This window comes from Styela clava, chromosome 15 (genome assembly GCF_964204865.1).
Source record: "Styela clava chromosome 15, kaStyClav1.hap1.2, whole genome shotgun sequence".
Classification (NCBI taxonomy): Eukaryota; Metazoa; Chordata; class Ascidiacea; order Stolidobranchia; family Styelidae; genus Styela; species Styela clava.
The window spans coordinates 4,150,916-4,165,437 of record NC_135264.1 but is presented as its reverse complement, the minus strand read 5'-3'; the positions used below and the strand labels follow the sequence as shown (position 1 = coordinate 4,165,437).

The following is a 14,522-nucleotide window of genomic DNA, read 5'->3' as shown; positions in this document are numbered from 1 at the left end:
ATATCAGAGGATTAACACAAGTGTAGTAATATAGGGTTAGACCAGTGATTGGTTAGATATATAGCTGTGGTCATTATCTTCTATGGGGAAAATATACTTTATAATAATCTGTACTCATAATCATTTATATAATACACACTTTTGGTATCGTTTATATTTATAGCTAAACTCCAAATCAACCTGGGTCAATTTTCACAATATTAAAAAATGCATGGATTGACATAATTTATGCGCTGAAAAAATATCCATCGATACTGCATGTATTCCTTCTTGCAAGACAGTATCAAGTCACGCTCTGGGTTCCGGCTCCACTAATCAATCCACTATACCAGGGATGGCGAACCACTGACCCGCGTGACCCGCCAAACGCACGAATAAAATAAAAAAAATGCTAACATATCAGTACTCAAAATTGATAAAACCGACCTTAAATTAATTTAACAATACCTAAACTATTATAATGTACCGTCAGTTGGGCAGTCAGGGATGCGATCGCTCATATTCAAATTAATAATTTCTGGGTCGGTATGGTAATTGCCAAAACCTCTAATCTTGGACGCATGTCTTGTACCGCTGTGTATCGTTTTCCGGCTATTGGCTATGATATCGTTTATAACATAACAATGCAATTTATATGTTCATTTCTCACAACGTTTTGTCTATTTTGGAAGCGCCTACAATGCCGTTGAAAAAAATATAACACTATCAGAGTGGAATTCCCTACAAACTCTTTGGAATCGTAAAATATATTGCTGCATAATTCTAAACGTTTTTGGTAATTCATATGCGTGTTTTCGTACTCTAATTTCATAAAATCGAATGCCATAAAAAGTCCCAGATGGAATTGTTGCATAAGTGAAGCCCAAAACTACACCAACAGAAGCTTATAAGATTAGTTCTAGAATATTCTTAATGATACAAACATTGATCAAATATCTGTGACCCACTCTCTTCTGCTCCGCGATAAAAATATTATTTTTGACCCATTCATTGAAAAAGGTTCGCCATCCCTGCACTATACAAACGAAGAAATTTTGAAACCGTTTTCGAAAACATACTGTTTCACTGACAAATCGTGCCGCAGATTGTTTGTTTTTGCAATAATGCATGCAATAGTGGATGAGTATATAATCATACTGAATTTGCATATGTTCGTCTTTTCTTTGCTGAGAAAATATTTCATCCAGCGCAAGTCAATGAAAGCTTGGACCATGATTCTAAGGCCAGAAAAAAAATCGTAAAACAGCAGCTACTGTTTAAACTAGAAAAATATCTAATTTTATCAATAGTAGTTTGAAAAGTTACAATTATTTTAGAACACTTTGACGTCTTGGTAGAGTATTATTACAGTTACAGTACATGTAAAAACCCACTAGAAAAAGTTTTATTACCATCAACTGATGCATATGTCACAGCATCATTGATGCAATTTGATGTTATTCTTGCCAGAAAATAGAACATGTGCCGCATTTCTTTTACTAAATGGTGTAAATCATTTCCCTTATTTTAAGACGTTGCAACATTCGGCATATTCCAAGTTATTGCAATCGTAAGTAGTTTATCGCGTGATAATCAACTAAAACCACGATAAAACTATTGGCATTCGGTTTCTTCATAATATAGGGTAAACAAAATTTCTCAGTTTTTTGGCAGTGCGCTCCCAGAAAATACCGAAAATCTCTAATGTTGTAATTCTCGAAGCTTAACCGACTTTCAATATACATTCAGGCGTTTTAGTTTAATATTTCAGATACGATGTTTTTCACAAGTATATATATTTTTAGCAACATTATTGCTTTTAGTTGCTTTTTCATTGGAAAGGTAATGCTTTTTCCCTGAGCCATCAAAAGATTTTCGATATTTACAAGTTAGGTTGGTAAAACATTGTTTTCAAAGTATCAATCTCAGATACTGGAGACATTTTAATTTATATCGCTATCTCCTGTTTTTTCTGATGATCATTTTTATCACAAAGTCTGCTCCATATCTCCGTTTTCTTGGGCCCGCAAAATGGGGTTCTCAACTTATTTTCTAATCTAAAAATTCATTTGGAATTGGTAAGATCAAAATATTTTTCAGCCACATTTTCATAATCTGTACATATCCTGTGTATAATCTATAAAAAATATTCCTCTCGATTTTGTTTTCACTAATATGTATTTAAATGACTTCGCTACACGGTACTACATGGTCCACAGGACTACAAACGAATGATACTGCACGTCTGGTATGAAATGTGAACAAGCAGGAAATTTTACAGAAACTTCCAATGGTTTTCGGACTGACTTGAGAACTTTCAAAAAAAGGTATACGCCATATCATAAAATCGAAATTAATCTACTATAACCAACTACAAAGCACTTCTGATACTATACTTAACAGAACACGTGAGATATTGTCACATTTGAAATAAACTCTGTTAACGTGGGTCGTCTGAAGAAATCAGCGTGTTGATTCTAGATTAATAACAGCGATGGCAAAAATATATTAATTCAAAGGCCTACATTATGCGTTATTCAACAGTTTGCAAATTTTGTGGGTTCTTTACAAAATATATTTTACAAAGGTAAAATCAATCACAAAATCAAATCTAAACTGCACCAACTATATTACTTTATATACTAGAGGTTTCGACTAAGCATTTATTATTCATATCCATAGGGCACACAATCCATGTCGGCCTATATATACTGTTTCGTTCGTTTCCATCAGTTTCCACACAAATCATATTTTTATATTGTTATATATTTACTTTATATTGTTCTCAACTTCAGATAAGTCAATCAACCTCCTACCCAGTCCAAAACTATTTTAGGATTTTCGATGAATCCGATTATAGTTCGAAATCGCATAAATACGAGTACGTAAATATGTTATACTCATTTCAGCAACGCTGAATTTATTTATATACAATGATTATATGAAGTTTTATTTTCAAGCAACAACTACGTCGATTGAGTTTCCCCATTTCACTTTCCTTCGACCCGGGGTGTATCAGGAGAGCAAACTTGATGATGGTGAGCAAAAGTTTAAATGTAGGGCTTCTCGGTGCCATTATTTTTTAGCTGTTATTTTTATCATAGAAACAACGCTAGAATTAATAACTTGAACAATACCTCAAACACTTATATCCATATATTCCAAGATATATGTCATTAATATACATATATCATGACAAGACACTGCCGAACAACATGTTAGTTGATTCGGAAACTGTGATACCTTCAATAATCCGTTTCAAATCACATCTTCGCCCATCGCGACAAAATCAGCACCAATACCAAAAAACAAGCGCGATCTATATTTAATTATATGATCTTCTAGGTTTTTCGATGACTAATGCTTACACTGTTGACGAAAACGGAATATACAACAGCGCTGCCTATACGACGTTAGTTTGTGTGGATTATCTAACTATACTGTCCATATATTTTCCATTGTCATATTGTGTAAACTCCAATACTCAACATAGTAACAGTAACATGTATAAAGTTATTGGACAATATGTTATTTTCTTCATAAGTTCGAAAGGAAAGCGACAATAAATCTAGCAACTAACTTACATCGATACCAAAAAAAAAACGGCGATACCGATACTTGATATTTCAAGTTGACGATATTCTAATGATTAGTTAATTATCATTAACGTATATACAGATTTATTGAGTGTCAACTTAAAGAACAGATATTTTAGAACAGGAACAAATTGATATTTTAGATTCAGATGCATGAATGGCGTGTCCTTGGACTAAATTATTTAAATAATTTAAATTATTGACATCGTAAGTTGCCTTGTTACTTTGTTCGCATGCAAAGCAAAATATTCTTTATATATATATTGGAGTGAAGCGTAAAATTCGCTCACCTTCGTCGCAAGTTGCAGCCAAAAATAATATGTAAATGGCATTTGAAATTCAAGAAAATAACAAAACTTCATTCGGCTGTTTGATTGAATCACAATATATGTCACAAACTACACCTATCTAAAAATATGCTCCATGTATACATTATCATAATACATCGAAAACTGTTTGCGGCCCTTTGCACAATTCCCAAAATGCAATGCGGCCCTCGAGAACCAACGAGTTTGACACCCCTGCTATAAGAAACACCCGCTACAATTATCAAAAATGCAATATCATCGCACCACAACAATCTAAAAGATGGTTGGTTTTGACCCTTTACCAGACTTTCAACAAGTGTGTGGATATTACTTCCTTCTCGGAGGGCACTTATATATATATATTTTCACGTCGATCGCTTCAGCGGTTGAATATCAATATTTCATTTTCACCCCAATCAAACAACATCATAAAACCTCATCAAAGAGTGTCGCGATTTCTTTATCATTTATGGAACTCCAGAAACCGTCAGTTCTGATGGCATCCGCCGCAAGTTATTCAGGGCAGACTGGAATGTGCAATATTGTCTAAGTTCTGCTTAATACAGTCTCATAGCAGAACAGAATTGGGTATAAAATCTGCAAAACGCATTATCATGGACAATGCATTTTCAGACGGAACCTTCAATAATGACAATGTAGCACAAGCTATACTAGAATGTCGTAACGATATGTTAGTCGTAACACACCGTTGCTACATATAAACATCAGCCCAGCCAAAATCCTCCTGACAAGAAATCTTCAAAATCGCATATCATCATATCCTCATTCCACAACACTACCGCTTGCACTAATGCGGCCCCGAACTGCACTAAAAAGAGAGAAACTTCTAGCAGAACGAAACGGCCACTAGCCAGAGCGATACAACCAGTGTGCAAGAGAGCTGCCATAACTTCCTCTCAATCTTCAAAATCGCATCTCATCATATCCTCATTCCACAACACTACCGCTTGCACTTAAAATGGCTCCTAACTGCACTATAAAAAGAGAATCTTTTAGCAGAACGAAACGGCCACTTGCTAGAGCTATACAACCAGTGTGCAAGAGAGCTGCCATAACTTCCACTCGGACTGGATATCTTTTATTGTTCTATTGAAACCAAATTGCAATCTTTTCATGAAAAAATGTTCCATGGTGCCATAGTACTAAACGATAGATTGTATAAATTTAAACTTGTTTCATCAGAGTTATGTAATTCTAATGTCGAAACTGCCAGCCACCTTTTCTATGATTGTATAGTTGTTCAACAGTTTTGAGAAACTCTAAACATGTGGATATACTCAAAAGCAGTGATTAATTTTAACTTTTCAAAGAGAGATTGCATGTTGGGATATGTCTGTAATTTTTATAACAAATTGTGTAACTGTATACTTCTTGCTGCCCGGTTTTATCTATATCGTTGTAAGATACAGAAAAAGAAACCACTGTTTATTGTTTTTACCTCATATCTGTATGAAGTGAGGGAAATTGAACGGTTCATTGCATATAAAAATGGCAAAATAAAGAAACAAGATCAGAAATAGAAAATTTTATGATACAATTACTGATTATTTTATATGATGAATTGTGTATTGTCCACGATTAGTGATTAATAATGTTGTAGATTTACCGATCAACTAACTGTATTTTATATATTAATAAATATATTAAAAAAAAACTCGAAACTCGAAACAACGGTCATCACTAATCGTAACATGAAGGAAAGGTTGAAAGATAATTTTAAACATTGTCTTGCCGAATAAACCGTATATCCAAACTATGTCATGTTGCACAGCTATGGACGCATCATCCTTCGAAACCAACGATTTCTACGCCACTAGATTGGCAGCGCCCAACTCAAAATAATTTATTAGTGCATCAACACCGAAACCATTGAAGAAATCTGCAACATATACATTCGTCCCAATGCAAACCTTTTCCAGCCTCACTACTACTACTTCTATACCACATCTCATTGAGCCCAGACCTGCCACACTTTAACCATCGTTCCCCCGTGTGCTGCAACGTCTCCAGCCTTTAAACAATCCTGGGCAACTGGGGACTTTTCCCCAGGGAAGGAGAGGGTGGAACCAGACTCAAAACTATCAATAAAAACATTTTAAACTATTTCATAAATCCTTTCTATAATTTAAAGGATTCATTCCCTACTGGGGAGATGTGGATACATACTTCATCATGACATTTCATTTTATTGATTTAATAAAATTTCTTTATGCTTGTTAACATTTATTTCATTAAATATGTAATACAATTTGTGATAAAAAGATAATACTTTGTTCAATGGCTCATTTTCCACTGTTCTCGGGACATCAGGAGTTTCAACACCCGGGATAATTCCTGCATAACCGTTGGAACCCTAGTATATTTTAGTAACACTAACGCTGTCGTGGCTTGAAAGTATCATTTTGCCCATATCGCAATATATACCATAAAATGGACAAATAATATAAATCTGAGGAAAGTTCCACAATAACAAATAATTCGAGATATTATCTCATGAGAACTTAATTCATACAAGAACTTGAGTTCAGAGGTAAACGACGCATGTCACATATTTTTTTCGCGTTGATTGTCAGCAAAAGGCTGCAACAGGTTTTGTATCATATTCCGGTGACAAAGCGTGTCTCATCGTGAGAATTACGAATTTAGTGAGTAATTCAGAAATCGCTTGATCAGATGTTTACGTGCGTCGAACAAGACGCCGCAGGACATTGAATAGCAGGGTATTTGTCTGGTACTCGCACAACGTGGCCGTAACCGGGCGGTTCCAATGAACTATATGAGGAAGAACGTCTTCTTGACAATAACTCTTCAACTACTCTTATTGTGTCTTCGTCGTGAACCTGAATAATAATGTACAAAATAAGCTATGCAGTTTTTTTTATAGTTAACACTGAGATTTTTATTTTATTTTAACAGGCTTACCTCAATAGAAACCCTCCTCATAGGATCGTAAACATACGTTCGAACTGCTGAATTTCGTCGGCTATCACCACGACCAGTTGTTGAGGTTTCTTCTTCAATGATTACTACTGAATCGTAAGAAGGAGGTTGCTCCAATAACGTTTCGTAACTTGGAGGAAAATCACTATATCGTCGCACCTAAAAATACATAATACTCCGTGATGAACAAATTTTTATGCCGAAGAGGAAATCGAACAGGCATATTGCATCTGTTTATGTCTTAAATTATATGAAATCTATGGCAACTTCATCTTTCGAGCAGCAGAATTTGATCTGATAACGCATTGTAAACAAGTTGAATAATATGCGCCATTTGCTAATCAGTTTGAATAATAATCATTTCTGTTTTTCACTTTTGTTATCAGAATAGATGAAGTTGAAAGCAGAATAATAGTTATACAGAGCGGCTTCGGCCGTAACCCAAGCCCTCACATTCCAAGCCTACGTTTCAGTTACGTTTTTAAGTGAGTTTTGATGCCAAGTAGTTTAAATCAGGGTGGTCCAAACCCAGGCCCGCGGGCCACATGTCTGTGGCCCGCCGTTATATTATCTGTGGCCCGCGTCGCATTTGCGCGAGGGTAAACAAAAAAAAACGCATTTGGTGTTGTTTCGTCTTATAAATAACTAGGTATTTGTTGAAAAAGGATTGTTTTAAAACAATTGTTTCGAATCAAGTTTTTTTTTGCCTGTTTTGTTTAAAATGACTGTATTATTTTATTTTTGTATTAATAGGGTAAAGAAAAATGGGTGTAAAAACCTGTCAAGCGCTCATTATTATCAATAAACCCTTCGAAACGCCACAAATATTGATTACTTGCCCATACACGCCTTCTCAAGCTGTAGATCGATGCGTCCACAAACGTGGTTGGCGCAGGAAGACGTAACCGATAAGCCATTACGTGCGACGAAACCACCTTGCGAAAATTGAAATAAATGAGTTTGCATAACTTTGGAACTGACTATCTCTTTAACTTCAAAAACAAAGTATGCTGATTTAAATTAACCGAACAGTTTTAAACGGAATAATGCCTTTATTTTAAGTCATTACATAAAAAATTGTCAATACATCAACTCGAAATCCCTAATATGACGTCGTAACAGATTAGTTGTTTCGTCATTGTATCAGAGGGATCTTACAATTAGCCTATGCTAGGGCGTCTCATCGTCCGAATCCGTAGTTGTCCGTCGATCTAAGTATATTTCTCATTATCGCAACGCACTTGTTTTGCCGAAGACTGCCCTTGATCTAAATGCTTTTAGATTGTATTAGGCTCGTGGGTTATATGTTTCATGATTTTGCTTACTGAAAACGTCTCCCTGATATCTCGGATAAACATTCCTGTTAAAATCTTATGATTTTGGTGTAGATACAAACTTGGCGATAAATGTACCCGATAAAAGTTGAAGTGGAAGCAAGAATTTTTACTCACATTTTTTAAATTATTATTCCGGAAGCGTGTGCAGCTGCCAGAACGCAACGGTTTGGCGTAGTTTCACGGCGTTACAAGGGGTATTTCAATAAAAAAAAATACGGAAAACACGGAAAAAAAGTAATTTAAAACAAGCCATTGTTTTAAAGCAAAATGTTTTTTTGGAATTAACAAAAAACAAAACCCTATAAATAACTAGAAAAATTCTTTGACGTATTGTTACATTACTGATGAATGTGAGTGAATTGACTAGTGTTGAGACTAGCTGAGGCAACTAGCGAAGTTAGATAATGTGTTTGGCTATAGGCTAAATTGTTAACTGGTTTCCTATTTCTTGGTCGGGAATATATGCTAGAAACATAGGCGTAATAAAAAACTAAAAATCGAATGGGGAATCTATTAATTAGCCTAGTTTGGCTATGCCTGATAACTAAATATCTATGTAATGGCCGAACAATCTGCCGGGTGTTTTTTTGCAACCAGCCTAAACAGTAAAAATGCTGTCTATATATCACATTAGTAATTATCCTCCTGTATCTCAAATTTTGTAAAATTCGGTAAACAATTAATCTGCAGTTATTTTGTAAACATTTGAAGACATGACATGTTTTAGCATGATAAATGATAATTATTGTTCATTGTTCGGACAATAAAATGGTTTGGTTTGTTATGCAATGTTCACTTATTCTTGGCACTATTGTGGCCCGCGAACAATATAAAAGTAATAGTGTGGCCCGTGAGGCCGTCAACCTCGGACCGCCCTGGTTTAAATGGCAATGTAGGCTTGTAGGTAACCGCATGTGTAAAATATTTCACGTAATCTAACACTCTGTAATTGTTTGCTGTATAGAATGCCTCGCTAAAGGTAAAATGGCCTATTAAATATCTTGCACAATCGGCACATTTGGATTACATCATTTATTATGATAAGCCATATGATATCATCTAACACAACCTGGTTCACATAGTGTTGTATATAGTATATACGTAATATCAAAGAAGTAACTGAACCAAATTACTCCAGATAATCTCATATAGTGTTGATTTTCAGTTCGTGACCAATATTTTACTGTAGTGTTCACGAATTGATCAAATATCAAAAATATACTATAAAGCACCAACCCAATAAAACTTTTATTCAGCAATCACGTCACTCATTAAAACTATTTGAAAATTTCAGCTGATTTGAAACAAGAGAGCTATGCTCAAATATATGGACACGTAGCGCCCCCTAAGGGCAATACTTCTGATGACGTCATTGCAGAAAAAAAAAGTAATAGCCTTCTGAAGAAAATTTTTATCTTCAACCACTGAAAATTTCAAAGCAATTGGTCCAGTAATATAAGAGAAGAGCGACTTTTTAAAAACGTGTGAAAGAACAAGAACAAGAACAACAACATAATATTGAAACGATCGCTATGTCCACTACGTGTCCAATAAGTACGCATACGACCTGAAATGATCAGTCAATGACGTATATTTTTAATCTATCAAGACAAAAATTACAAAATGTTCATGGCGTGCATTGACGTCATGACTGCAAATTGTTCGCGGAAGTATTGAAGCCATTCCACAATATACTGTAGTTAGTAATGGGAAATTTACTAATAGAAGATGTAATGTGCTCTTATGTACATGTACTTGGAAATTCACCCACCAATGTTATAGAAGTTCTCGTTGACCTTCTATTTGATGTCTCCCCTGCTTCTGTTTCTCCACCAGTCTAAAGTATACAGATTTATAGATTTGAATCCAAAAATTACAAGTACATGAACCAAGCTTAAAACGCCTACAGAACTTATCAGACGTTATATTAAAACCCTTTATAAAGTAAACTACATTAAACTACATGTCATACCAGGTCTGGCTTGATTTTAAGTATCTCAGTCAGACACCCGGAAAAATTGATTTGATTGAAAACATAGCACTTTAAATGATTCCTATTACATACTTTTGGACATCAAACCTTTTATTTAGATATATACAGGTTGGGCAAAAATAGGTTAATAGTTATCAAATTAATTAATTATGAATAACTTTGATACTACTTTTGGCCCATCCAATATATATATAGAATCATTGTCGAAAATTATTTTACTTGTTAAACAATTCCAATCGGATACCAGATACATACCTCTTCATTTGAACTTCGTATCCGCCTTCTCACTCCAAATGAATCTGCGAATACCTTTGGACAAAATTTTCTTGAACATTTTGGACAAATAAGTTGCCAGCTGATAACAAGTAAACAAATAATACACAGTGCTAAGATGGCCCCGATGGGAATCATGAATCCCAAATCTAAAATAAAATGTTTCGTCCGTTACAAAGAGCGGAAGAGATCACTATTGCAAATATACTATACAACTTAGATCCTAAAAAATCTTGTCAATGACGAGCAAAAATATTTTCGTAAACGCCGTTAGCGAGAATTAGATATTTTGTTAAAAACTTGATTGACCTAGTCATCAGAAAATTGGGAATGAATTAGATCATCATTGCCAGCGATAATGTTGTATATAGTTAGACTATGTGAATGTATCCTGGTGTAACATGCCACAGGAGAGATGATGCTTTTTATGACGCATTATCTTTGATTGTGTTATGTTACACTTAATGAAATCTTAAAATACTCTCAACAATTTCCGGGGACATCGCGATCCTTAAAACACCAATCTCACAATAGCGTGTTTTTCTACAAGTTTTAAAATCCAAAATGCATATATCTCAGCAATTGAAAAAAAAAAACTTACAAAGATTATATTCATCAGGTTCTGTATTGCTGGATCCACCTGGCGAACCACCGTTGGATGCAAACGACATTTTTGATGTAATAGAATATTCAAATAGTTTTATTATGATGTAATATATAACATTTCTGCACAAATTAAAAGCGTAATAAATCACTTTACATCTATTTTACGAGCAGGATATGAATAAGTTAAGTTTTCTCAGTTTGTTTCTGTAATAGGATCTATGATTCAATTACAACGCTAACTTAAATGAAGCACAACCAACCGTACACGGGAAACTTTGCGATTCCACGTTGCACCATTAAGATTCCAAAATCTGTTAATTGTAAATTTTCCAACTATCCAACTCAGAAAATAGTTACTGAACTTTGAAATAGTTGCTGAATAATAAATATAAACAAGACAAATTGATCAAATACAGAACGCTAGGAGGTTTTTAGCAAGATGGGTGATACCGATGAAGCTTTTCGTTGCCTGAATTGACTGACCCGCATGAAAGAACTTTACATTGCAAATTCCTAGTGATAGCACTGTTTCTGGATCAGGTTGGCACAAATATTCTTATATGATCAATTCATCAATCGCAACATCACAAGCACCCAGCGCGTGGTGACAACTTAATCAATAGTTGCTTACCAAACTTTTAGGGGTTTTCTTGTCTACTTGTATTGCAATTGACGTTTAACTCACAAATGATTGTTCTTAACTCCTGAAACTTACTACAAATGCCTTTAACAATAACATGTACTGTAGTATTTTTAGTTGGTATTTGTACTACTTAAAAATCGCATGGCCTACATTAACTGAAGTCGGTTCGACAAATAGGCTATGTTGGTATAACGTAATATACATTAATCATAGCAGGTATAGCTATATCGTTTCTACATGATGCGGCTATTTAAGCGCCCACCGATGCACGCATTGTTCTGTATTTTCTATAAAAACCCGGAAACTGTCGCCATGACTAATTCACGTCATGGACAGTTGATTGATTATATAAACCTTTCAATAGTCGATTGACCAGTCATGAGCTGTAGATGAAGATATTTGAATTGCGCTATTCATCCTTATATTATGCTCTGACCAAGTTATTAATCTATATGCGTCTACCTATATATTTTATAACTAATAGTGTTTGTGAGTTTTGACTGGACCTGCGATAATTCCAAAATTATGCAGACTGTGAGAATCCCCCTTACTGATTTACAACAAGTAATTGCATTTATGAAGCTGGGATAAATTGTTGTATTCACCTTTATTTGGCATTGTTTCTGAAACCTTAACGCGTATAACATTTCATATGAATGACCTCATTTGCTTTAGGCTAACTGATACAATCATAAATATAAAGTGATAAGAAACATCCTACTTAATGCAGGAGATTTCTGTTCTCCTACTGAAGCTGATTAATAGGAGTTAGTATCAATTGAATATTAGATATATTTAAGGGTGGATTTTTGTGGACTTGTTATCGACATGGCGATTCATCATATTAGATATCTTTACAACATAAGTTAGAATGAAAAAAAATTAGTAATCAGTCTCCCAATCTGTTGTCTGCAGCATTCAATCATATCGAGGAGGTGCAAACATTGTTAAATGATAATCTTATTTTTTCCGTATTAGACGCTGTCGAATCCATAAAAAATTAAATGATCTTACAGTAAAATCCACACAATAGCGAACTTGTCAGCAAATTAGTTAAGGTATGCTGACTATATAAACCACTTGATATGTCACTTTTGTAGCCCTTCGAAAAGAAACAATTATCTATTCTACAGAATATTAGAATATATAAATCCATATCATATTCGACAAGCAATGTATGTGACTTGAGTTTCTCCTTTTGTTGCGTTTATATATTTTCCCGATTGAATATTGTTTTGATGAAATATAACATCTCAAACAAAAAAATATCACCCATATGTGTTCATTTAAGATATAGTATAAAGGCCCTCTGTTTAAAATGCGTATCAAATATCAATACCTTTTACCAAAAACGAAAGATTCTTCCGCCTAATTTGAATAATAGCATTTTGATAAGTGTCTTTATCACGCGAAGAAAGGGGTGAGTTGGAAGAATGGCTACTGCCGTAGTATGTGAACCAAGATGGTGGGGCAGGTTAGGGTTAGGCCATAATTTTAGGTACAAATACTACGAGAGTCACGTCACTTGGCTAGTCCCCGAACTCGTAATAGAAAGAAAATAAGGAAAATTGGAATAAAATTATGGCCTAACCCTAACCTGGTGCACATACTAAGTTCAGGTTTACGCCATCTTGGTTCACATACTACGGGAGCGCCAAAAAATTGAATGTTGTTTTGTTTTTTAACAGAATTAGCACGGCATTCTAACCGAGATTTTTATTCAATATAAAGATTCTAAAGGCGAACTGATAAGACGGTTTAATAGTTCAAGACCTTTTCCCCTGTACAATTCACATAATACTGGTAATATAATATTGTACTACAACTTTTTTGAACAAACTTCGACAGTTAAAAATGACAGTCAATTAGATTTGTATCGCGCTTCTGGTTTTAGAATGTGGCCTGACCTAGCAAGTAGGTTATTCCAAATACTCCAACAGGCTATGCTTGGGAATTCGTGAATATAGTTTTGGTAAACAAACTTGAAAACCAAATCTACTGTTAGAAAATATCTATGATACGCCACTAATTATTTTTATATTGACGAAGTTTTCAAAGCGTTATTTCAAACTAATGTTTACATATTCTTTATAATATCTTATGTGAAGTGTACACCAGTACGGCTTGAATAGATATAAATTCCACAAAAGCTTTGCGGGGATTTATTATTATTAGAGACCATCTTTTTCGCCTACAAGCTCACTGGTAATATTATATCCACTGTAGTCTACTTAATCTAACTGGGCGACGTGTCTTATTTCATTCAAATACTTAACTATATTCAACTTTGTTGTCACTATCACAACCAAAGTATGTCTGGTAGCCTATCATGTAATATACAGCGTACGTGATTACTCAGTCAGAGTAAGTCGAAACATTAGTGACGTAATCCTCGTCACATCCGGTTAAAAAAGAACGCTTGTCCGAGTCGAGATAGGGAACGAAGAGACTGAGTCATCTTGTTAGAGGTATAGAAACAGAGATTTCTATACCTTTGACGACGAAAATGTGAAACGAAAAATACTGCGAATCATGAATCAAACTGCTTGCTAGCTACAATCTCCGGAAAGCTGACAAAAAGCAAAGGCCGCAACCAGGATTCAATAATCAAGTGTGACAATTGGGAAACTACAACAGGTTGTGGGAATGGAACCAAAAGTGTCTATTACTATTTCATGAAAGTTTGCAATTGAACTCGCTATAAAAGATCGTAAACTGGTATCGATATCTAGCAACAAATTTAGAAATAGCCACTCTTTTAAGACACAGTATATGTAATCCAAACAAGTGTAATACTGCGAAATAAAATTTGTGAAAACTGCAATG

General features: G+C 34.6%; 1 protein-coding gene across 1 annotated transcript; it reads right to left on the bottom strand.

Moving 5' to 3' along the window:
• Window positions 1-6,070: 6,070 nt before the first annotated feature.
• Window positions 6,071-11,171, bottom strand: LOC120334584 (uncharacterized). Its single transcript, XM_039402090.2, has 5 exons — window positions 11,049-11,171; window positions 10,430-10,596; window positions 9,953-10,018; window positions 6,827-7,003; window positions 6,071-6,744 (listed from the first exon to the last, which is right to left on the bottom strand). The coding sequence occupies exons 1-5, from the start codon at window positions 11,116-11,118 to the stop codon at window positions 6,574-6,576; spliced, it is 651 nt and encodes a 216-aa protein (XP_039258024.1). The 5' UTR covers window positions 11,119-11,171; the 3' UTR covers window positions 6,071-6,573.
• Between the last annotated feature and the right edge of the window lie 3,351 nt (window positions 11,172-14,522).